Source organism: Netta rufina (assembly GCF_964035555.1).
Source record: "Netta rufina genome assembly, chromosome: 3".
NCBI classification, from domain to species: Eukaryota; Metazoa; Chordata; class Aves; order Anseriformes; family Anatidae; genus Netta; species Netta rufina.
Window position 1 is genome coordinate 40,311,399 of NC_140125.1, and position 25,033 is coordinate 40,336,431.

At 38.4% G+C, this 25,033-nt stretch overlaps 2 protein-coding genes across 2 annotated transcripts in view; one reads left to right on the forward strand and one right to left on the reverse strand.

The window, feature by feature from the left end:
- CAMKMT (calmodulin-lysine N-methyltransferase) overlaps positions 1-6,649 on the reverse strand; it is a 220,857-nt gene extending 214,208 nt beyond the window's left edge. Inside the window, exon 1 of the mRNA XM_084285012.1 lies at positions 6,158-6,649. Coding sequence (XP_084141138.1) covers positions 6,158-6,256 — 99 coding nt within the window. The 5' untranslated portion in view covers positions 6,257-6,649. The remainder of the gene's footprint in view (positions 1-6,157) is intronic.
- Positions 6,650-6,775: 126 nt separating this feature from the next.
- PREPL (prolyl endopeptidase like) lies at positions 6,776-25,024 on the forward strand. Its single transcript, XM_084283873.1, has 14 exons — positions 6,776-7,416; positions 9,466-9,666; positions 10,166-10,232; positions 10,861-11,067; positions 12,305-12,428; positions 14,703-14,919; positions 16,625-16,810; positions 18,173-18,376; positions 19,116-19,291; positions 20,735-20,951; positions 21,157-21,306; positions 22,268-22,394; positions 22,787-22,869; positions 23,639-25,024. The coding sequence occupies exons 1-14, from the start codon at positions 7,228-7,230 to the stop codon at positions 23,684-23,686; spliced, it is 2,196 nt and encodes a 731-aa protein (XP_084139999.1). The 5' UTR covers positions 6,776-7,227; the 3' UTR covers positions 23,687-25,024.
- Positions 25,025-25,033: the final 9 nt, after the last annotated feature.

A 25,033-nucleotide genomic window follows, 5' to 3' on the forward strand; every position in this document is an offset into this window, starting at 1 on the left:
TCACCTCTGTCTCTGCAGATAAAAAAAAAAAAAAAAAAGGCAACAAGGCAACAACATCTTCCACAGAATTTAAATGACAGCCTCAAAACACATAACATGATCCTCGGTTGCCCTAGTGCTGTTTTTGCCAGGTAAACTACTTCCTAGCTTAGAAGCCTACTGCTGCACACCTCCAGAATTGCTGACACGCTTGCCAGAGTTGAGCAGCTTGCTGCCTGCCACAGGTCTTGGACTTCCAGATGCCACAATTGCATGTTTGTTCCCTTATTGGAGCCCTGTAAGGGTACTGACACCCTAACCAACCTTTGCACAATGTGAACATACCGCACTGACAGCGCCAAGTTCAGCATGAAGATACCAAAAAACTCAAGGCAGCAAAAAAGAGAGAATGTGGCCATTTACATCTTTTGCAAGAGCTAAATGACTGAAACACTTGCTCAGAAAAGTGACGATGTGGGTTGGAGTCCCACACATCCTGCTGCGCTCACCCTTGTCTTCCAGGAGCAAGGTATCAGCTCCTCCATACGGGAAACCCTTGCACCCAGCCTGCTCAGGCTGTGCCACTGCACAAAAGACAACTAGACTTCTTTGTGCCACAGAAAAAGGCTAATTCTTTCAGTCAGTGATGTGGAAGGAGAAGAGAGATGTCCTGGGTGCAAGTTCTTCCTCCTAGCATTGGACGAAGTGCATAAATAATTGCCACTGCATTTTTAAAATCAAGGTGCGGAAGCAGTGGACAATGATGAAGAATGGAGCAGGAAAAAAATCATCACTAGAGATGGGGAGGGCTACATGGGACAGCTCTATTAAATAGGAACATGCCACACTTTACAGGTTTTAGCCAACTAGAGCTAAACCTGAGGTCAGAGAAGTAGCTCTCCAGATTTATGAATCTTGAAGTGGAAGCTTTGCATACTGAATGCCTACAAGAAAATAACGGGTCAGTGAATTTCTTTTTTTGCTGCGCCCAACCTTTGTCAACCGTGCTTTAACTGGAAAGGCACTCATATCCAACAGCCTTACAATTTGGTGCCATGACCTATTATTTTGCAGAATACTTGGAAGTACTACGTATGGGAGCAGAACAATTGTATTTGCTATGCTGTTAGTTTCTAATGGTAGGTCTGATGCACCCAGCTTATTGCTTTTGGATCTATTTTCATTGGCAGGTCCCAGCATATGAAAGGCACAGGCATTTTTATCAAAATATTAAAGATGGCTGTGTGCTGTCCACACTATTTCTTCTGCTTGTATAGCACATGAAAAAAAAAAAATACACACATGAAGAAAATCACAAAGACATCAGAAAAGAAGAACCAAATTAAAAGGCTACCAGAATTAAGGCCTTCATGTAATAGTGGCATGTCCAGAAACAAAACAGACCACCTTGACAACTAAAGAAAACCACCAAGACCTGATTTTTAGAAGAGAATGCTGTTCTGGGGCTTTCTTAAAGAAGAGATTAAGTCATTACAAACATGCCCAAAAAAAAAAAAAAAAATCTGGCAGTGACAACATTTTCCTCTTTTCTTTTTTTTTTTTTTTTTTTTTTTTTTTTTTTTTGTTGTTGTTGTTCTGCAGGGGTATCTTCAAGCCACTCTGTAAAATGCATTCTCTGGGATTAGAGAAAATCTCATGAGCTTTTGAGTCCTCAGAAGAATATGATTCTCTCAGCCTCAAATTAAAATTAAGTGGTCCAAGATCTGAAAATTATAACAGCAGGTCAAATCTTCTAAAAACCTAAATGTAACTGAGAAAACAGAGCACAAAGGAAGAACGTGTTGCATTATTTATACGTAACTCTGCATTTTTACATTAGGATCAAAGTATTTTTTCTCAGCTCCTAAAAGCATCACAATTTTGTTACAAGCTACAAAGACAGGGTGCTGCTACAGCATAATCCACTAACAACAGCATCAAGAAAAAAAAGGTGGCAAACCTAGCTAATGTTAGAACAATATTTTGAAAAGGGTGAAAGGGTCCTCTCTAATTTCATGATGCCCTTCCAGTGAACTGGAATCTCTCCAATTTCCTGCACGCTGCCATTCTAAATGAGTCTCTCCCAGGGACCTGTACAAGCAGTACCTGATACCAAAGCAAGGTAAAGGCTTCTCAGCAGAACAGACACATCTCCAGGTTTTTGTGATGGCAAAGTAGAGCTATGGTAGGGAAGGCATTGCCAGACACCACAGTTCTTTGGTTGGGACCTGTGGCCTCTTCATCCCCTCCCTCATTAACTTTGAGCTGAGTTTCTCCACATATTTGTTTCCTAAAATTTCAGGAGCCTTGTTTCCCTTTCTTTGCTATCTTCCTTTCTTATACAGAGGCTCTGCCCTCTGCACAAGATCTTTACAGCTGTACACAAGTGTTGAACTTGTACACAGGTCATGCATACAGAAATTAATTACATAAATAAGAACATTTTACTTTCTATAATGAAAGATGCTCTCCCATCAATCATGTTCCCTAAAAACAAGTACAACAAACCAAACAGTGCAAGCTCACTTCTACCCTGTGTTTTTCCCTGTTCCAAATGTGCACGTTTTACCCTCTCTAACATCACCTAGCAATAGGGAATTTTAAGGCAAGCAAGGATTTTTCTCCATTTACCAGAACAAATGCAGTAAACCAGGATTAGAGGACCACATATACACACCTTGAAAAATAAAAATAAAAATAAAATAAAAAAAAAAAAACATGACCATCCATTCCTCCTACTTAATTAGGAAACAAATGACATGAACAAAAATATGCAAAGGATGCCATCCAGAAGATTAACACCTTGTAATTAACCAAAACAAGCCTGAGACCCAAAGCTCTGACATATTCTGCTACTGTAACTGCCAAGTCATTTCACCAATCTGCCAACTTTTTACCTGTAGTAGACTGGAGCCAGAAACACAGTCAAGTCTTAGTTAAATACAGGTGTTTTTTCCAGGTTGCAGACTAAGCTTTCTTGCAAATCTTCAAACTAAAGCATGGATTGACTCACGCTTAGGCACTGCAAGCTTCAGACTCAAATGAAATCAAACCCAATAACCCTCCAGCACTGCTCTAGCAGCCCACCGCTGCCTGTTGCGCTGTACGAGCCGATGGCCCACTTGCTTGTTTGTTCCTACCTGGTTCAATGGGCATGCTGTACTTCCAAAAGGAAAACAAAAAGCAGCAGCTATCTGGTAACAAGCTCCTCCAACACCTTTGGGCTCCCTGAACTCATGAGATACCAGAGAAAACAAAGGAGTTGGCTGGACTCAGAGACAGGGGTTGTGACCAAAGGTGAATCCAAACACTGGAGCTCAATAAATCCAGCATGAATCCAGGATGTAAAACTGGAATGAAACAGAACAACAAAACAGCCCTATATAGAAAGGCACAACAGCACTATTTCATTCAGTCCTGAGCAGCAGTTATTAGTCATTATCTCGGGGAATGTGGAAAGTATGTTTTTAAAATTCCGTACATAAATGAGCCAATGATATGAGTAGAAATGAACTATTTTGGTAGGATACTCCTAGAATTTCTGTAAGTGATCACCATTCAAATGCTTCTAAAAGAATTTAAAAAAAAAAAAAAAAAAGACTAAAAAAAGACTATTTGCTCAGCTGGATCTCCCACCCTCACCCAAGAATACTAGAGGTTTTCCAGTATTGGTCATTGAGAACATTTCCAAATAGATGTTGGTAAACTAGCAAATGTGTCACTGATTCTCAGACATAAAGCTCCTCTAAAGAGGCATTTCCATTTAAAGTGTCCATTATATTTAACATGTATAAATAGGCCATGAAAAAACACCCTTAATTCTTCATTAAAACACAAGACATTACAAAAAAAATAGTCCAGAAAGCATTACCAAACTGTACCATTTCAGAAAGACGCTAGACTACTTCAGATCCCAATTACACTGCCCTTGGTATTCAATAACAATATTTAGATCATATTTAGAACATCTTACAAAGGCTAAAGATATTTGATCTGTTTTCAAAAATAAGAACACAGGCAATCAGCTGAAATTCACTGCATTTCTTGTATCTCCTCACGTACGGCCTAACAGCACTAAAAGCCACATTCAGTTACAGCTGGTGTGGTATAAACTCCACTCAGCTCTATAGCACTGACCAGGCCAGGGTATTTTCTATATGCCATAAAGTTTCAATGTAATTAGCTACAGTGTAAGCTGTAACTATACTATCTCTAAATATTATTGTTAGGATTGTGCACTATTTGGTTCTACAAGTAGTGTGTTTACCAAACAGTTTAATTCAACTGCAAACAATTTACAAACTCAAGACCAACAAAAACATGGAAGAAGATCAGGAGCGCAGGCACCATTCACAGAGACACGAGTGTAAGAGAATAAAAATTCATTTTGCAAGTTTAACGCAGCCCCAAAATTGGCACTATCCTCACTTCTGCTAATATTTTTCAATTTTGGAAACTAAAGTGCATTAGCAGGTGAGCAAGGCTCCTATGCGAAGAAAGGATGGCTGTGAGAAGAAGAGCAAGAGGAAAGTAATAGGCAGGGTAAATACTTCGAACTTGGAGATTTCAGGAAAGTTTTCACTCAACTTTCTATAGGAAGCAAGTGTATGTGTAGGGAGCAACTTAGCACATGCCTATTTCTCCAAATCCCTGCTAAAGACTACAGACTGACTAATGCTATCAATTGCATAGACTGGCAGAGCTCAAATGCAGCCTTAGAGACTTTATTCCAGTCATTTATAATGCACACCACACGTGTACCTTACCTCAGCGTTCTGTTTAACTAAAAATATCTTCCTTGATTCTGACAAGTGAAGTATATTGCCAAACTCAGTATATATAAAACATTTTATTAATTAAAAAAAAAAAAAAAGTAATTATGCAAACCCCTGGTTCCTTACACTAGCTTCATAGGATACCTGATTAAAGGGCTTTCTTCTTAATTAAATCAGCAAGCACGCACTCAAGCATCCTTACCGTAGCAAATCACTCTGCGTACCCACTGAATGAAAGCAAATTCAATATATAAACACACCACTGAACTTATTTCAAGTAAGGTGTTATTATAAGCAGTATGAAAGGCATTTTTAAAAGCTCTGTAAGAAACACATGGACAGTGCTCCTTTAAAGACAGATATAAAGAGAGGTTGATACCTCCTTCCAGTCCACAGATAGACCTAAACACCACCACTATGGTAAAGAGCACAGAACTGATTTTTACTTTGGATGTACCAGTAAGATTAAATTGATCCTTGCTCATTGTACCATGTAAAAATCAACAGAAAGGCTAAAGAACATCCAAAAAAAAAAAAAAAAGTCTGCAGAGGAAAAGGTCACAGACGCACGTAGCTGATGGAGAAACAGAAACCTTCTCCCCGAACAGCTACATACATCTCCACACACTCATCCTATTTCTATGAAAAGTTCCTTATGATTTTAAGGGACAGGGATATGCCAAAGGTGATAGACTGAAAACAAATAAAAGCGTATTGCTTTAGCACATCACAAAGGAGAAGTTTGTCCAGCTGAACAAGAATTTACAAACCCAAAGGACATGTCAAGAACCTACCGCTACCGCGCCTCCACAGGGAGAGCTCGCCATGAGTTCCATTTGCATGAGGCCAAGTTAGGGACATAAACGTCACGTCCAGTAACAACAAACAAACAGATTGAGATCTTTAAGTTTTCATGCATATGCTTATCTATAGAAGGATCATTTTCAACGTACAGCCTCGCCTTTCTCTTAAAGGCTTCAAGAAAGCACTGAAGGCTGTGGCTGACAGGCTGCTCTTCACCAGGAGCGATGAGGTGACCACTTGCTGCTCCGTTCTCCCCAGCACCTTGCACCCATCGCCCCTGCCAGGCAGGGCTGCACTGCTGGGCAGGCCACCATCAGGTAAAACACAATTTTCAGCGCACCCAGCTGGATCGCTCCCCACTTCCCCGTGCTGTTGCTTGACAGGGAGCAGGGAGTCAGCAGACAGGCATTTGCTACTAACTCTGCCAACCAAGTCCAGCAGCGGTGGCAAGTGTCAAAGCACGACCTAGAACTCCCCAAACCCCACCTAGTACCCTCAGCGTGCCGCCCCCCTCCCCGGGCAGGGCGGGGATCGCCCTCCTCAGAGCCCCGCCGCCATCCCGGCGGCACGGCTCCCCCCCGCCCGCGGGCTCCCCCTACCTGTCCGAGCAGCCTCCAGCGGGCTCTCGCCGCTCCCGCACCGGTCGCTTGTCGCCTGCCCGCGGCGGGGCGGCACGGGGAGCCGGCGGGCTCGGCCATGCAGCACCAGGGAGCGCCCGGGGCCGGGAGGGCGAGAGAGTGGCGGCGGGGATCTGCCGCCGAGCCCGCAGCGGGTGCTAGGACCGGCCGGGCTCCGGGAAGAAGACGCGGGGGGCCATCTTTGTTGAGGGCAGCAGCGTGTGCCCGCTGCCTGTGTCTCCCTAGGGCAGCGCTGCGGGATCGCGAGGGGCGCGGCGCTTCTCCTGCGCTACGCCCGGCTCCTCGGGAGCGCTGCGGCTCCTAACACACCTCAACACGGCTCTCCCGCAGCCTCAGCGCCCTGAGGGTAAAACCCTGAGTGAAACGCGAGCGATGCGAGCGCTCCCAGGCTGCCATCAGCGGCTGGCTGAAGCGCGCCCGGCCGCCATCTTGGCTCCGGGCAGCGCTGTGAGGGAGCCGGAGCCATCTTAGCCCGGGGCAGCCCGGCCCCGCCGGGACAGGGGCTGCTGCGGGGGTCGCCGCCGTCGTGAGGGGCTGGAAGGGTCGGGGCCCGGCCGGGGGAGTAAAAGGGGTGAGGGCTGTGAAATAGGTGGGATATTTCCCGTGTTCCTGGCGAGTGGGTTGATTTTCATAAAGTGCCCGCCTGGGATAAAGTGATTCTGGTGTTACGTGGTGCTTCTAAAGTAGAAAAGAGTCAACTTCCCGAAAACTTGTTCATTTCTTCTTCCTCAGCATTTAAGCAGCTGTGCAGTTACATCTGCCTTTCCCTACTACAGCTAAACTTCCAGCTGCCTGGACCCACTTTGTGGAGCAGCGTGGCAGGTGAATGTGCAAGCTGAGCTGCGTGTATCAGCTGTTAAGAAACAGCTTCACTTTTATGCTTCCAGTCTGATTTGCCTCATGAAGCAGTCTTTGAAAGATGAAGTTTTACCTTCTGTTTATATCACGTATGTTTCACATAGTGCAAGTGATCAGGAGTTTGGGATCTTCGTAAATTTCAGGGTGACTGCCAAGAAAAAGATTCGGACATCATGTGTTGGACTGCAAAATCTTTCATCCGAGGGCTGAGCTACAGTGTCAAATACTGCTCTAAGGACAACCATCTTCAAAAAATACGTCTCTATAGTAAATTAAAACAAAAAAAATGCCACATCCTGGACTGGTCAGGAAGCACTGTGCCACCTGGAAGCATCCTGCCATGGAGATTCTTTTCCTGCAAGGTATGAAGTTTACGTGCAACCTTAATGTCAACAGCCATCCTGATGCATCTGTTAAGGAAGCCAGCCATAGTTTTCAGAAGTCAAGGAAATATGTTCTTCCTAAAGGGTTTGAAGCAGAAGAATAAATACTAGGGTTTCACTTATGTTGAAAGACACATACTTCTGCTCAGCTTCCTGTACTGCTTTGATGTCAAGCTACATTTGGGTTGATTTTCCTGCTGTAGCAATTTGTAAAATAATAATGAAAGGATCTTCGAGAAAGATTGAGTTAAAGTGGCAGGAGGGAAAGATCAGCTAGTATCAAAAGTGTCCAAACTGGTGACACTAGGCCTAACCATGAGGTGGCTCAGAAAAACTTGGCCTTTTGTATCCTGATCAGTAAATCACATTTTATACCATATTGTAATACTAAAATATAATGACTTCTCACAATCATGTACACATTTGAAAAACTGTACTTTAAAAAGCACTTGTTTTTATTTCTCTAAATAACTATTGTGTAAATCACTGGTAATGTATCACACAGTCATAAAATGGGCTGAAATAATTTCAGATCTTCTGCTCCTGTGTTTCTAATTAAGAATTTTCTAACAGTAGCAGAAAAATAAGTTTACTGCAGTATGCCCACCTGTAAACTGATTTATATGTGTAACACATAAACGCCATAAATGTCATGTTAAGACTGTTGCATTGGTTTATCTTAGACATACTTTCAGATGTCTGTGTAGTTGTTCAAAAATTGTTTTAAGTTAACAGTGTTTCTTCAAAGTTAACCCAAAGATTATGTTTGAAGTATTTGTTGTAACCCTCTTATTTTTAACCATAATGTAACATGTTGCTATGTCTGTGCCATCAGCATATACTAATGTTTCAAGGAAGGTACTTGACTTACCTTAACTAATTACAGAGTTCCCCTAGAGCTTTTTTAAGAGCTTTCATGGTTTGTTTGACATGTGCTTCTGATTTGATATGCTAGGCCTAGGGAACTCCTGGACTGAACTGGTAGTGAACACTCATGCTCTCATGAATGATGCAGTTTATGTTGCAGTTTATGTCTATAGGCAGCTTAGTAGTTGAAGCAGACATAGCCTGTGAAAGGAGAAGGAACTGCTGCTAATGTTCACATTTCAGATCTCAACCATTTGTGAGGACAAACCAGAAACAAGCCAACAGTTCTTGCTGCAAAGTAAGGATGGGTTATAAGTGTATACAGCTTTATAAGTTCAGAAACATATTACATAGAAAGTTATAAAATGCTCCTTCATGTGACCTATGCAGTGTTGCGTACTGTAATACATATTAAGCATAGTTTGACCAAATGACATTTTACAGTAAGCAAAAAGAATTAGCATTGTTCTAGCAATTTTAACACATTTTTCATGTTTTTACAAAGGACACAACTTTGTTGGCAATGAAGTAGCAGAATATAGCAGCTCATGGATTGTGCAAAACCAGATCCATGAGCTTATTCCTGATAAAAACTTGTTGCAGAACCCTTATCAGCTCACTGCTTCACTTTGCTCTGCTCCTTATGGACATTTAGACTACCCCTTTAGAGGAGGTGAAGAAAGAATCAGAACGAGCTGCTAGGACTCCTAGCTACAGGGATAGGCAGCGTAGGGGCATTGCTATGTAGAAAAGGAAATAAGAAATAATACATTACGAAAGGAAAAAGGTGAAAAAAAAATACTCCTGAAGAAGAAAAAAATAATAGAATTCAATAAAGATAACTGAAAACTAGTTTTAGAACAAAACCAAACATACTTACATATAATCAGTTAAGAACACACATTAAAGTACCCTAAACTTGAAAAGGAAACCTCAGTAAATGTGTTAAGTAGAGTTCATTTAGAATGCATCCCTAAAATACCAGGAAGAATTGAAGGAATCCTTCCAACTGTGGTTGTTCTTTTTAATGGCTTGTACTATTGTAATAATGCAAAGTTGGTTTGTGGGTCTGTAGCTCAGGAAAGATCATTATTGCCTCAGTGTATTCATATTGGAGTACAGATTGCTGGCTTATAGCCTTTGTTTTCTTTCCTTATTTAGCAGGAAGGGACAGAAATCCCTTGCAAAAGAAAAAAAATAGCATCTATAACAACACCAGAGCTTTTGTACAAGGATCTTCTGAAATCAGAGCAGAAAAACTGGAATGAAATTTCAGGAAGATACAAAGCTATGGCAAAAAGAATTAAGAAAAAAATAGAAGAATTGCACAAGAAGTATACACTCAGTTCGGAAAGTCCACGGGTAAGTGGCAAAAAATACAAACATTTTCCATCGTTGCGTACAAATGGCAGTGAAGTCATTCGTGTTATAAAATGCTATTTCACTGGTTATGGTGGTAATTTCAACTATTGAATAGCTATGGATAGTAAAAGCATGTGTTTAGAACAGCTTGTCACTTTACGATAGTGTATTTGACCTTAATTTCACCATAGTCAAAGACAAAAAAAGGTTCAACAACAATCTGATATTTGATAAAGAATATAAGACATTATAAATTAGAAGAGCAGGTACAGGTCATCTCAGCCATTGATTAAATTTAGAGCACGTTTAGGTTGCTTAAGTACACACTAATTTTGAAAGAACCTTTCTGATGCATGTAATTCCTTCTTTCCCCTCTTTCTGTTATGTGCTATTTTCTTTGATTTACATACAACTGTGCTGTACAGAACACTGAATATAGATTTTCTAAGGACATAATCTGGCTGTTGGACTTGAAACAAGTTTGTTTTGCATTGAACAGATTAAGGTTGGAGAGAGTGTGTACTTTGAGGAGAATGGATGCATATTTCTTTCAAAAGCAGACGATGGTAAGGGTTTTCTCTTCCTAGCATGGTACAACTGTTAAAATAATTGTGCATGTATCATCAGCATACTTCTCTTATATTAAAGCTTAATTGCTCTTTAAAAAAAAATAAAAATTATAACATTCTTTAACAACTGGTGAACAATTCTAAAATCTTGACTCTGAAAAGGTGAGATGAAAAGAGTAAGGAAATAACATATACTGAAACTGAGGCAAGTTTCTAGAAAGGAAAGAGAAAAACCACTTCTTCTCAGAGTCCTAATTTAAAGTTTTAAAAAAGGCCTATTTTATTTCAGAGAGGATGAAAAAAAAAAAAACTGATTATTTTTAGTAAAACCACATACTATAGGTATCTGAACTTTAAAATTTAATACATTTTCTAGATGCCAGTATCTATACTTTTCAAATATTTGTTATACCAACAACATTTTGGGGAAGGGGAGGAGTGCAGTACTTATTTCGTTCATTTTGACAAACTGCATTTGCAGGTGTCTCACGAAACAAATACCTGGTTCCAGCAGTATGCTTATGAATACTGTGAGCAGACTTATTAAACATAGGTACTAACAAATACTGTTCATTTTGACATGCCTTAATTAAAGGATTTTTTTTATTTTTATTTTTTCATGTAGTAGATGAAGGAAATGCTCGTATTTTATTCAGTGCTGAAGATCTTGGCTTTGATGATGCCTTTATTCAACGGATCAGAATTTCACCAGATCAGAGATACATGGCTACCAGCTTAAAAAGTGAAAATTCTGAAGAAGCAACCTGTGTTGTTATGAAACTTGGTGATTTCCCTGTCGTGGAAAAAGTCATTCCAAATGTATTTAGTTTTGGTAAGCTGTATTTATAAATATCCTGTAGATCACACCAACTTTCAAAGCATTTTTCTTAGTCTACATATAATAGGAGTAGTGCTTTATAAAAAGTAAGGAAGTAACATTTTTAGATTTAATCCTTACAGCTGTTGAACTATTTCTCATTTGAGAGATGTGTTCCTCCACACTGCAAAATTACAAGTTATTTGATATGAGTGAGTGACTCCTTTCATGATGCAAGTTTTCCTTCTTTATAAAAGCAAGCATTTATACATGTTTGAACACTCATGCACATCATTCTTTTTATTGAATTCAGTATGCCTCCTTAAAAATTTACTGACATAACTGTTTGCAATATAAGGATCTTTTTGAGAAATGTAGGTATTGAACTGAAATCACTGATAGCTGTAAGCACTTAGCTTAAAAGTATGCAAATACTAAGTACTACAAAGTGTTGGCTGGAATTTCAGGCAGACCCTAGGATGTGGGTCACCATTCAGAGCCCAATGAATTCAGTTAGGGCTTCAGTCAACTCTTTTAGCATAGGTGAGGGAGTTTTACATTGCTCTTGAAAACATGCAGAAGTAAACCTAAATGAAAGAGAAATCTTTTTTTTTTTTTTTTTTTTTAAATAGTATATTAAAGAATATAGCAAAAAGAGCACAACAGATTATACAACGTTCAACAGCTTGTATTTTGGAGTTCGGTAGATGTCATCAAGGATATGTAGTGCAATAAGGAGTTTGCCTGGCCAGGGCAAGAATTTACCATTCTAGGTAATTACCACATATGCAAGCACAGAAAACTGGAGTATTTTTATCTTAGGAGTACCCATGGGACATATGCATCATTGTTTTCCTCTATATGCTTTCCCTGCAGCCACATGCAGCAGTGCAGAGCTCATATCCTCTATTGTCTGGGTGACTATTTAAATCTCTGCTGCCCTGTGCAGCTTTAAACATCCACATATCTCCTATTTTTCTGTTACCTCCAGGACCGTGACAGCATCAAGAGCTTCATCTTCCTGGGCCCTGTTTTTTTTTTCTTCCCTTCACATGTTACGAGATACGTGGCATTCAAAGAAAACATGGAAAAATCTTTTTGTGGCGTACCCCAGCCTCTGGAACGTAGAAGTGTTGTCTTCAGTTCCACATCAGTTGCAACCCACCTTTTTCAGAATGTTCATGGAGCTCTATTTTCTCTCAGCAATAGCATGTACTGTTCCCAGTTTGACATGCATTTGTCTTTTTTCCAGAATGGGTTACAAATGATGTTTTGTATTACACAAGTCAGAAGAACCTTAAATGCCAAGATGTGTTTATGACCACTTTCACTAAACAGAAGCATACTGAGCTGGTTTATACAGAGCAAGATGCAAGGTAATACCCATCTAAAATAAAATAAGTCCTTTGCATATTCTATGGTATTTAATAAGTAAAATACAACTGGTTTGGAAAACATGTTCTTCTATACCACACTTCAAATGGTAGAAGACATGTTGAAGTTCTGTTCTGCTGTGCCATGTAAGTTTTGTTCAGTATTGCCGAATACAGTCTGAGAATGTACTTTTGTCTCCTCTTGATATGTGATCAGCAGTGATTTAACTTTTCTCTGTTACCTCACGAGTTCAGCTAAGATTATAAATGTCAAGGTCAGTCTCGGGTCAGGGTGTCCTTTAATGAGTATGTGACAGTTTCATACAGGATAAATCAGACTGGGGGTTTCATTTTGTTTTCTCTGCTATTGATGTCTGATACATCTTTTAAAAAACATAGAAGTTCAGGCTAATCCTTGCTCTGGGTAATGGATGAGCAAAATCATTACAGCGTGCCCAGAGAGAGAACTATTGTTGACTGAATACCCTCTCAATAACCTTTCTTTAAGCAGTGGCTTTGGAAGACAAGAGGGCTCTTGCTGAATTGAGTGCATAACTCGTTTTTCGGCCAAGTAGCATTAAAATGACAGATTTGTACGGCATACTATAAATGTTTGTAAGTATTCTTAATTCAAGTAACATATTCAGTAAAGAAATTTCAACTATACATTCATCTGGAAAAAAAAATCTGCAATTGAGATGGAGTAAATCAGATCTTTTATTCCAGCTGTAGTTGTTGCATATTATTTTAAAATCAAGTTGCACTGGCTTGACATCTCCCCACAAGGAAACTGCTGGCATAATTTTGAAGGTCGTAGTCATTACAGTAAATCTACTAGAAACTTACTCTAAAGGTTCATGTGCTAGTACAGCTCATGACTGAACACACTTGTTTGTGGAGAAGGGCAAGACGGGCTTGTGCACTGCCACTAAGCAGTTCTGTTCTACATATCACCAACTCTTTTACTTGCAATCAGATATTTTTTGTACAAGCTGACATTAGCTTGACTTCCTTAAAAAAAAAAAAAGGCTAGATATATGTTTCATATGTGATATGAAGGCCAGAGACCTTGGGGAGAACTGTAACCTGCATTTCAGATTGATTCTCTTAGAGTTAAGGTCAGCAGAGCCGGACTGTTGGAATTTCTACTGAAGGCAGTGCCACACTTGCCAAAATTTGTGTGGACTAGAGAGCTAGGAGGCTGATTCCTTGCAGACTTGAGAACCCCTGCTGTCTCTGTCCTCTTAAAAACATCAAGAGGGTGCAATTAGACAAAACAATTGTACCAAAATAAAATTGGAATTTCTCCACCTGCAAATAATTAAAGACACTGAAAATACTATCCAAAGCTTCCTTTCTTTCACCATTCAAATATTTTGAAGTCTAGAAGGATCATTATTGCAGTCTTGCATCTGATTTGTATAATGCAAAGTACAGTCCACAACCCTACAGTTTCTTCATGATATCTCCTGAAGCTGTATGTTGGACGTACTTTGTGTAGAAACATCCCATCTTAAAGATTAAAAATGACAAAGAAACTCTTAGGTCCCAAGCTGTGACATTTCAATTAATTTGTGTGACTTATTTAGAAATTTGAATCTGACTTGCAGCCTGAACTTGTTCAATATCCAGCCACTGGTTACCATTATTTCCTGTTTCTACATTTTAGAAGCATTTAAAACCAGTAGAGTTTCTAAACAGTTCCTAGTTTCCAGCTTTATCACTTCAACACTGTCTGTCTTGTCTTATACAGACATTATTGCTTTTTTTTCTTTTTTCCAAGTTGTCTTCTTGTCTTACTTCGGGGAAAGTTAAATCAGTAACAGGCTTTTTATCAATTTATCTTTATAAAAGCTCCTACTTTGCTGTTTCCACATGATGTTCTGTATCAATTTTAATTTAAGTTATTCTTTAGAACTTTTTTTTTCTGAAATAAGGTCACTAGCTCAATAGAAATTTCTGCATGAATTTTAAAGCATATACATCTGTGACCTTCCAATCCATCTGACTGACGCAAAAACCTGGATTAATTTGGGGAATAACTGAACTGCTTTCCCTGCAGACTTCAGGTTCCACATACAAAGTTGTTGGGTTTTGAGTGCTGAAATAAATGCTGCAGAAGTGGGTTTGGAACCAAGTGGTCTGGATTTTTTCCAGCCTACTTGTAGGCATGCCGTTTCTTACCTTGTAGCAGGAAGCCCATGATTCTGGATTAACTGATATGGTTTTTGATTATTAATCAGGTTTAAGCTTTATTATTATTATTATTGCTTACAGATTTTTTGTGGACATATACTGCACAAAAGATAGGCGTTTCCTCACTATCAACAGCAACAGCAAGACAACCTCAGAAGTTTGGCTGGTTGACTGTAGACATCCTTTTAAGTCACCTGTTCTTGTACAAGCACGAACAAAAGGTGTCATTTACCACATTGAGCACAGAAATGATGAGTTGTATATTCTCACTACATACGGAGAACCTGCAGAATATAAGGTAATCTTAACGGATAGTAAGAGTCATAAGATTAATTCAGATGCCCGTTGCAGATGATAGAAATAGTAAGGCTGGGTTTTAACACTGTGCTTCACAGCTTACTGAAATAATTCAAGAGAATTACAAAGATTGCTGCATGGATTCAAAAACTACAGTACTATCCGAGTCTTGCCTGTAGCATGCTGATTTCACTTTTAATTTCTTTGGAAATGTCAAGAAATGAGCATTCTTTACCAGTTATTTGCCCTCTTAAAATTTAAGTTTATCTCAATAACCAAATGATTTGCAGTGCCACTGGACACACTGAAAGCCCTTACAAGATTTGAGCTTCCTTTTGCAAATGTATTTAGATAGAAATTGTTCCATAAATTTACTTCTATCCATATCAGTTTTCCTAATCACATTAAAACGTTTCAAGTGGCAACTTTCCCTTGGTAACTAAGACTACACAACTTACTGAGAGGAAATGCCTTGCTGCTCAGATGGCAGCATTTTGTGTTCTCCTGTACGTAGTGCACTGCTGCGAAGTGCTGACTGCCAGACAGGGAAACTTCCATCAACACCATCCAACTTGCCCATTTTTGTGTACCAAATCAAGTCTGTACATTGTAGTATATAAGAGTATATCAAGTATATACATATATACACACTTCGGTGGTGTTACTTTTTTTAAAGTATTTCCCTTTGAAGCAAAACCCTTTACTAAGGAAAACAGCTTGCTATGATCCTGTCTTCCTTACAAAACCTTTAACACCCATGTGACCGGAGGCTGAGCCAGTACAGGTGTTTTTTTTTTTTTTTTCCTTGTTTAATAAGGTTGGTTTATGCTGGATCAGCTAGTTGAACAAGTTCACCACTTGGGTTTAATAAGTAGTAGTTGTGCCAGTACAGAGCAAGCAGTGGAAATTCATAAGAAGGAGTGGAAAAGGCAGTCTTAGAGCAGACTGGATTTAGCCTTGTCACCTCCATAGTATAAACCTATTGCTTTGTGAAAGAAAGGTGGACTGGAGCTTTCAGGTGACCTCCCCAAGGACAATTAAAAGACATTTTAAACTTGAAAGGGGTAGGTTTCAGTAAGCATAACTAAGAATAATTATCTGTAGTTATTTTGAGTTTTTTTTTTTTTTTTTTTTCCCCCCTGTATTTAAAGATCAGACTGAACAGAAGCAAAAAAAAGAACTTCTGCCCTGCCTGCTATGTCTGTGCAGAGCCACTCCTTGCTCCCAAGCTCACTTTCAGCAAACTTTGGAGGGGGAGGCTGGAGAGACATCAGGTACGATAAGCAGAGGAAGTGAGAGAACCATGGCAGAAGGAGCTGAAAAAATGAGATTTAAACAGAGAGACTGCCTGCTTAGATGAATAGGCAGCAGAAGCAGCCTTCGTGGAAAACCCCTACCCTGCCCTCTCCCTTCCAGCATACTCGAAGTGTCTTAAAGCAACATAGTTCAATTGCAAATGGGGTTGTAAAAAATAATTACCATCTGTCACACAGATCTCTCTTGCTATCAATATGTATGCAGTTACTGAATTGTTTTTCCATTCTGCCCAAGTAAAGCAAATTTAAAACCTTACAGTTTTAGTCAGGAAGAAAAAAAAACACACAATCTTTTCTAATTAAAATGTTGCACAAGATCAGCTGTATGTCTGTACGTCTCATAACTCTTACTACATCTTAGTAATACAAGGTTGTATTTTGTGTTTACAGTTGATGAAGGCACCAGTAAGTTCCAGTGGCATGGAGAACTGGCAGCTAGTTTATGCACTGGAAGAGAAAACCAAGCTAATAGACTTGGAAATGTTCAGTGATCACTGTATTTTGTTCCTGCAGAATGCCGGTCATCTCTACTTAAATGTGATTTCTTTTGTTTCACATTCAGTTCAATCAATAAAGGTAAGTTTTAGCTTCCTCGGGCAACTTGGTCTTTTTCCAGCAGTACTTGATCACGGAATGGCTGAGGTTGGAAGGGACCTCTGCAGATCATCTAGTCCAACCACTAGTTCATCTAGTCCAGGGCCACCCGGAACACATCTCACAGGATCAATTTAATTCTTTTAAATATAAGATCATAAATAATAAAAAAAAATCATATAAGATTATAAAGCAAAAGATAACTTTTACTGGGCTTATTTGTGGTTACAGTCATCAGCCCATGCAAGGAAGTAAGCCTGGCCCTCCCTGAGAAGACAGATCAGAACATTCAGAAGACAAATACGGTTGCTGGAATAATAAATGGGAAACCTGGGTATTGCAGTACAATTTATGGGGAGTATTTCTTCCTGTCTCTAGTTGTTGCTAGATACTTGTGGAATATAAATATGGTGACTTAATTAAAAACCATGGTTTCTGGAGACCACTTAGCTGAAATATTTGATTGATCTGTTTGCCTGAGAAATACTGTCTGAAGAACTTGCAAGTTTATTGCAACAAGCTACCAGTACTGGGTTCTATAAAACTGCTACAGAGAAAAGGTTTTTAACAGAGTGTACTTTATGGTCTCTGAAACCTTTCATTTTTGAAAATGGTCTTAGTTAATTTATTTATTCAGAGAGGGTCTGCAGTTACTCTGGAGAACTTTGACTTTAGCTGCCATTTCAGAAGTCTCTAGCACGCTAACTCAAGTAAGCAGTGGCCTGGCAGAGGGTTTGACTATGTCCCCGCTGCTCTCAAAGAATGAATCTTGATTTCTTTTATTCTTAGTGGAGTTAAAAATCTTAAATACAATAGCAGTAAGTGTCTGAGGGTAAATGTGCCAGGAAAAGGTTTTGTTCTTCACAATGGCTGGCACTAAGAACAAAGTTAAGAGGCAGGGGTTTTCAGTGGCTTAGCATTACTGAGCTAACTCACAGCAAAAGCCTAACAACTGACATGGACTTGGCTGTGTAACATGGTGAAGTACGACTGGAAATCAGAGGGGAAAGAGGATATAAAAATTAAAAACCATGTGGAACCGTTTCAAAGAATGTTTTAATTTTAAAAAATCTGCACTAATGTTCATTTCAAACTGGTTTTTAATTTGGATTTATTTTTCAATTTCATTAACAAACTTCATCCAATGGCCTTAGGTGAAAAGTTTACCAAAGTCTCGCACTTTATGACTGTTATATTACTGAATTTAAAAGAAATAAAGATTGGGCTACGTAGAAACTGAAGGTAATTAGCTTGCTATTCAAAATCTTTTCCTCTGAAGGACACACTAAGCAGAATTTATAGAAGAAGCGTAAGGGTCTCACTTGAAATGCTGTGTTTTCTCAGCTGCCTGCGTGGGCCTGTGCATTTGAATTGGAATCCCATCCTGAACATACCACCAGCACTTGCTATTTTCAGCTCACCTCCCCAGTACACCCCCCCAAGCGTTTTGCATATTCATTTAAAGAAAATAATCTCATTGAACAAGCTGTGCAAGAGGTACCAATTATTACCAACTGTCACACTACACGTTTACTAGCTAAAAGCAAGGTAAGATTTTCCAGTCCTTTTCCCATTCCCTTTATTCTTCCCTTCCTCCCCACCCTTTTATAGAAAATGCATTTGGCAGGGAATAGAGATTAAAAATGTAAAAGAGCATTTGGTGCTATACTTACTTACCAGTGGGTGTTTTCTTCAGTGCTGTAGAGAAGAACAAGAAAGAGTCGTGATAAGATTTTTTCATTGATCTGGGCATGCTAGAGCAGATAACAGCACACGATGAGTCAAGAATCTTAGTACAGCGTAACTTAGACTCCCTAGCTGATGTATGGAATCACGTTCTCTATGATAAATGAGAAAAGTATGCCAGCAGTTGAAAAGGACACCCCACAACCATCTACACAGTATAGATCGAGAGAGTTTTAACAGCCTGCGTTTAAAAAATTGGTGATGTTAATAAAGAGTTTGTGCTGCAGTAAGTGGTAAACTATTTAGTTAATCATAGATATTCTTAGTGTTAAAGAGGAAAGGAAGACTTGGGTGCTTTGGTAGTTTAAAAACTCCTCAGGTGTTGCACTTAAATGAATTTTATATTCTGCATCCATAAGCCTACACAGCAGAGGTTCAGTCTCTTGCTTTATTTTTCAAGAGTGCTTTGTACAATCTAAGTGAAAAAAATTACTGTAATCAAAAAAAACACATTTTAAAATAAATAATTGAAGTTTTCATTGCCATGTGTCATTGAGATTTCTGAAATGTCCTTTATTGTAAAATACTCCTTCATTTCCAGGATGAAACTTTGGTGCCAATTACAGTTTTTCATAATACGAATTCTAAAGAGCTACACAGGAAACCACTTCTAGTTCATGTATACGGAGCTTATGGCATAGATTTGAACATGAGCTTTAAAGAAGAGAAGCTGTTGTTAATTGAAGCGGGTTGGATATTAGCATATTGCCATGTTAGGTAAGTCAAATAGAAATAACATAGAAATAAGATTTTCGTTTGTGGGAAATACAGATATTTCTTGATGTGCAACTGAAGAGATAGAGAAGTTTTTTCTCTGCTTAGCTATATCTTAAGTCTTCATGCTTTTCACCTCCATCTCTTTAGAATTTTTAAAAGCCCTTTAAAAAAATTGCTCTGGGAAGAAAATACACTTTTACAACTACATACTGTATTCAGGTTATTTAAATCAACAGTATGGTTGTGTATAAGTTTTAATCTTTTTGAAATTTCATTACTTTTCATCTCATCTTCACTCAAAAATATTTGATAACATGTTCAAATTGCAGTATATGTTACTGCCCTCTTTTTCTGTGGGCCTTGTGTACTAATATTCAGTGTGTGCCTTCTGAAAACCATTTGCCTTTCTACAGCAACAACTAAACATTTAAGCTGCCTCTGTTCTTCTGTTGAGTAAATCTTCTGTTTTTAGTTTAACTACGAACAAATTAGTTTTATAAAACCACTATATACAACAGACTTCACATTTTCATTGAGATAATTCATTAGGTAAAGAAAGGTAATAAAAGTATCACTTTAAGGAGGGGAAGGAAAGGGGAGAATGAACACGTTATAAATAATAGTTCCAAAACTAATTCAGCAAACAAATATATTCAGTATTGTGCAGTTTTTCCTCCCTGTAAGTATCCCTGTATCTTACAGTGCAAGTCAATCCTAGAGAGTACCAAAAATGAATTTTGGCAGACTAATCAGTTGATTGATTTTAAACTTGAAACCTGAATAAGGAAACTTTAGGTAGCTTAGAACTAAATTCATGGTTGTATGTAAAGGAATACAAGTAAATTTAGTTTAAAAAAAAAATCTGTGAGTATTAAAAACAACAACAACAACAAAAAAAAAACAGCAAACCACCATTTCCTGTAGTATTTGAAATTCACAGAAAGAAAAACTTACTGACACTCTCAAATTTTAAGCTGCACCAAAGAAATCCTGAGCATCTTGGCACGGAGCTAGGAAATAATATTCTTTCACTCTTGTTAATAAATCTAGTGATACCATTATAAGAAAGGAAAATGCTTTAGTTATCATTTTAATAATTTCCTGTATAAAAAGATAATATCATTATTTTATTTTGTACTGGCTACTTTGACAATGATATTTCCTAAAATGCTTTTTCTGCAAGTTCTGTGTCCTTGTGCTCTTGTGTCCTAGAACACCCTTATGCTGTTACATTTTCACAAGTCATGCAAGGATTTTTTTTTTTGTTTGCAGGTTGTGTATTTTAGCTGTAAGGGAGGGTAAAGACAGGAACACAGAAAAGTTATTTGGAAAGGCAAACTATGTTTTTGCGATTCTGTGGCTGCTGCTGTCCTTTATTATCTGAAGCTTTGCTCTGTACTCTTTTTGAAAGAAACTCCCAACTTGAATTATTTTAAATTCCAGGGGTGGAGGAGAGCTAGGCCATAGCTGGCACAAAGATGGATGTCAGCATAACAAACTCAAAGGTCTCCATGACCTTAAGGCTTGCATCATGCTGCTGCACGAACTAGGATTTTCTCAGCCAAAATACACAGCACTAGCAGCTGCCAGTGCTGGAGGAGTTCTTGCAGGAGCCCTGTGCAACAGCAATCCAGAACTTATCAGAGCCATGGTTTTACAGGTAAGGTACTGCAGACATCTTACTCGTTATGATGTTAAACAAAAATACCAAACTAAAGAACATCTTGTTTTAAGAAAACTCTTTCAGAATTTGAAGTGTTCTAAATCTCGTTCCTCATTTGAAAAAGCCTTGACTTTTGAGCATTTGAAGTCTGGTGTCCTGTTTGCCAACTTTTTTTTTTTTTTTTTTTTTAATATTTTTTAAGGCTCCTTTCGTAGATGTTCTAAACACAATGATGAAAACTGATCTCCCACTGACAATTGAAGAACAAGAAGAATGGGGAAATCCATTAGCAGATGAAAAATGTATGAAGTATATCAAAAGCTACTGTCCTTACCACAATATTAAGCCACAGGTAAAGCTACCCATTCTGTGTGGAATACTACAGGAATAAACATGTAGCACTTGATAGGAAAATAATAGAGAACACATAACTAGAATTAAAAAAATGTTTTACCTTTTCAAAGCTTTCTAACCCAGCATTTTAAAACTTAGCTGCTTCTTTGTGTTAAAATGAACCATTAATAAAAATATAAGCTATTTCAGTAATAATCTTAGCAATATTTGAGTCAGAGAGACTACTGGCATTAACCAAATGCCTTCCATTAAATAAGAGATTTCATAAGCTGGTTTTGTTACAGGACTGCCACATACTCTCTCGTCTAACAAACCTCAACATGTAAAATATGTTCTTCATTTTTGGGGGCTTTCTGCTGTTTTACTGCATTTTCCATACTTTGCCAAAGCAGAAAGGAGGTATTTTCTACTGATTAAACATCCTTTAGAGGCAAACAGTGAAATAGAAAATGAGCTATTGCTTTGACATGGTTATATCAGAGGAAATCTTTGTTTGAGGAGGTGCTACCTGTGTTACATAGCTTCATAAAAAATCTTGCTAAATAAAAACAACTTGAAGTGTAAAAAGAGTTTGCAAAAGTAAATCTCAACTACTTCTGTTTAAGGCTTACCATTCCGTGATTATTTGGGGGGGGTGGGGGGAAAAGAGAGGGGGTTGGGTGGTAATCAGCATCAAGCAGTCACATATCAGACCTTTAACAGCAGAAATACAATGTTTTTGATTACCTTTTGCAGGCAGATGAGCCCCTAATATTAATTAGTCATTTGTCAGACCAAAATACTTCTCCCATTTACTGATAAAAGTAAAATGTTTTTTCAACTACAGATAATTATGTAATAGATACATTTTATATGAACCATAACAAGTAGTACAGTAAGATATATGGAGAAAAACCTGCTCACTCAATTGAATAGAAAATCAGTTGTGATGTATCTAACCTTTTTTTTTTTTTCAACAGTGTTATCCCTCAGTTTTTATAACGGCATATGAAAATGATCAGCGAATACCACTAACAGGAGTTATACAATATGTTCAGAAACTTCGGAAGGCTGCACTAGATCATGCCGGCAGAACAAAAAAGAAAGGTAAGATAAGAATATTACAGGTGCATGGACTTAACTAAAGCAGAATATTAGCAGTCATGTAATTAAACATTATAGATTGAGCCCTCCTTAAATGAATTCATATGTACAATATAATCCAGTATCCATCTTAGCTCAGAAGGAGAAAGCACATCTTTCCAAAGAGAGACAGAACATACACATTAAATACATAAACATTTTTCAAATACTTAGTTAACATAAATATAGTTCATCCAGCAAGCCCCTAAATAATCCTGTTTTCCCCCCTTAAAGAATAACAGAAATGATTTCAGAACAGAAGGCAGAATAACATTTTATCCCTAAACAACTCACATCCCCCACTTACCTTTCCTTGTTCATTCAATGTCAAGTGATTGCTGGCTTCATTGTTCCAGGAAATTGGATCCCTAATATCATCTTAGACATCCAGGCAAATGGCAGTCATTGTGACTCATCTTGGGAGGATTCACTAAATGAGGTATGTTCCCTTTATTGTACACATCCATAACACAGTGTGGAGATTTTCCTCAATTAATACTTCAACCTCAGTAGTTCATGCAGTCATTGAATGTACGTTTGAAGTATTAAAAGAAAAAAAATGTTGGAATTAAGGCTGCTCTTGAGTATTTACACAAAGGAATCAACAGCAGAGTAAAATTATTGAATCTCATTATGCCTTAAACCTCAAAATAGTGTTAAAATCCCACTGTAATATGCCAGGAGCTTTGAATGAAAGGTTCTAAGTTGTGCAAAACATTGTTCCAGCATGAGAAGTCTTGTACTATACAGTATTAAGAGCTTAATTTAGCCATACTGTTTTTTTTGGTTTTTAATTTACTTACATATTCCTCATGAGTAAAATATATGATGGGTTTGGTCTTTATATTTTGGAATGCATGATCTGTACAGTCAAAGGAAGCTACTACAATTAGGTTTCAGGGTTTTGCACTTTCTGCAAGTATGTATGCTAAAAGCAACAGACTGCCAAGACCTGCTGCATTGTTACTGGTGTCTCAGACTATCACAAGTTTTATTGCTGTTAATTTTCACAAATCCTAGCAAGTGTTAGTTATTGTGGCAGTTATTCCCAAATGAAGTTCAGGAGTAAAAGACTTATTTTGTTTCAGGGCAAGGTTTTGCTTAGCATCAGTGTAGGAAAGGGAGATTGGAATAGCTCTACAACAATCTGAAGCCTTATAGCATGAAGAGTTTTATTATTTTATAATAAAATATTTTCCTTGCTTTAGGTTGCAAGACAGCTTGCTTTTCTGAAAAAAGAACTTGAGGATGTGTGATATGCCTCCAACATTACATCAAATCCTGCAAATAGCTGATAAGCACATCAACTACCTGAAGAACTTGGTGTCAGATTTTTATTGATATGAAAGTGAACACCTTCTCCAGATGGATCTCTGCTCTTTGAGCATAAGCAGACCAGAAATTCAAAGGCAAAGTTGGGCGTGACATTGCTTTATAAATATACAAACTGAGCTAAATTTCTCCACCACCAAATGGTACAGAAGTACCTGCTTTTGTGTACAGTTCTGTTTATAAGCCAAGTGTATGTACAGCACTATACAAGCGGAGCAGTAGTGCAAAACAGTGTGCTGAAAGCCTAACGTATAAAGACACACAATTTTTATGGGCAGCATTTCTAGTCTAAGACCTCTCTTCCAAGACCAACTTTTACACAAGGCAGTAATTCTCCCACACAGTTGTATTTGATTAAAAAGTCTCAATAAGTTCTTCTAAAACTAATCCCCAGCTGTAGGCAGTGATGATTATTGCCCTTCCCAGCCACACAGCAGCCAGAGAGTGCTGATCACTTAGTGGGGCCAAACCAACTACAAAGGAAAAATGGACTCTTAAGAACAGGGATTTAGAAGTAGAACTCTTTCAGCTGAGAAGATCTGAAATCTTGCAATGGCCTTAACTAGCATGGTAAAGGAGGTGCCAAAGTCCTTCCAGAGGACAACACAAATGAATACCCCAGAAGGCGAGGCCAGAGTCTCTCCAGAGGAGACAACAAAAAGAATGCTCCCATTGGAGCAGCTTGATGCATAGCTTTCATAATTTCTGAGCAAGGCAGTCTTGCACAAGAGTGCTACTCATTGTTTGGGAAGACAGACGCATGGTACATATTCAGAGCTACTAAGAGCTGAGAGATGAGGGGAAGAGGTAAACCATCAGAACATTATATACTCCTTATCATCTTGCTTTTTCCTGTCAACAAATACAGAGCTACCCCTGTGTAGTGCTCATTCTAAAGTTACAGATGTAAAAATAATTAACTAAATAAAAATGTCAACTGCCACAGGCTCCAGATTCTCAGGAGTGCTTCACTACCAGCAACTGTAAGGGGCAACACCCAGGAAACTGTTCCCATTCCTCACACACACTTAAACAGGCTACTCTTTCAGGGCATTTACTACTTTTCTCCACAGACCCAGTGGGGGTGTCTAAATAGCTATCGTTGTTTATTCCATACCAGTGTTTCATTACCAAATACAAGACAATTACGTATTAATTTCATTTTTCAGGCTGTTTATTTTGTACACAAAGCAAGTTTGAAAAGCCAAAAAAAAGGACAGATTTTTACCCCATTCTTTGAAATCAGCATTTTCTAAACTAACATGAAAACT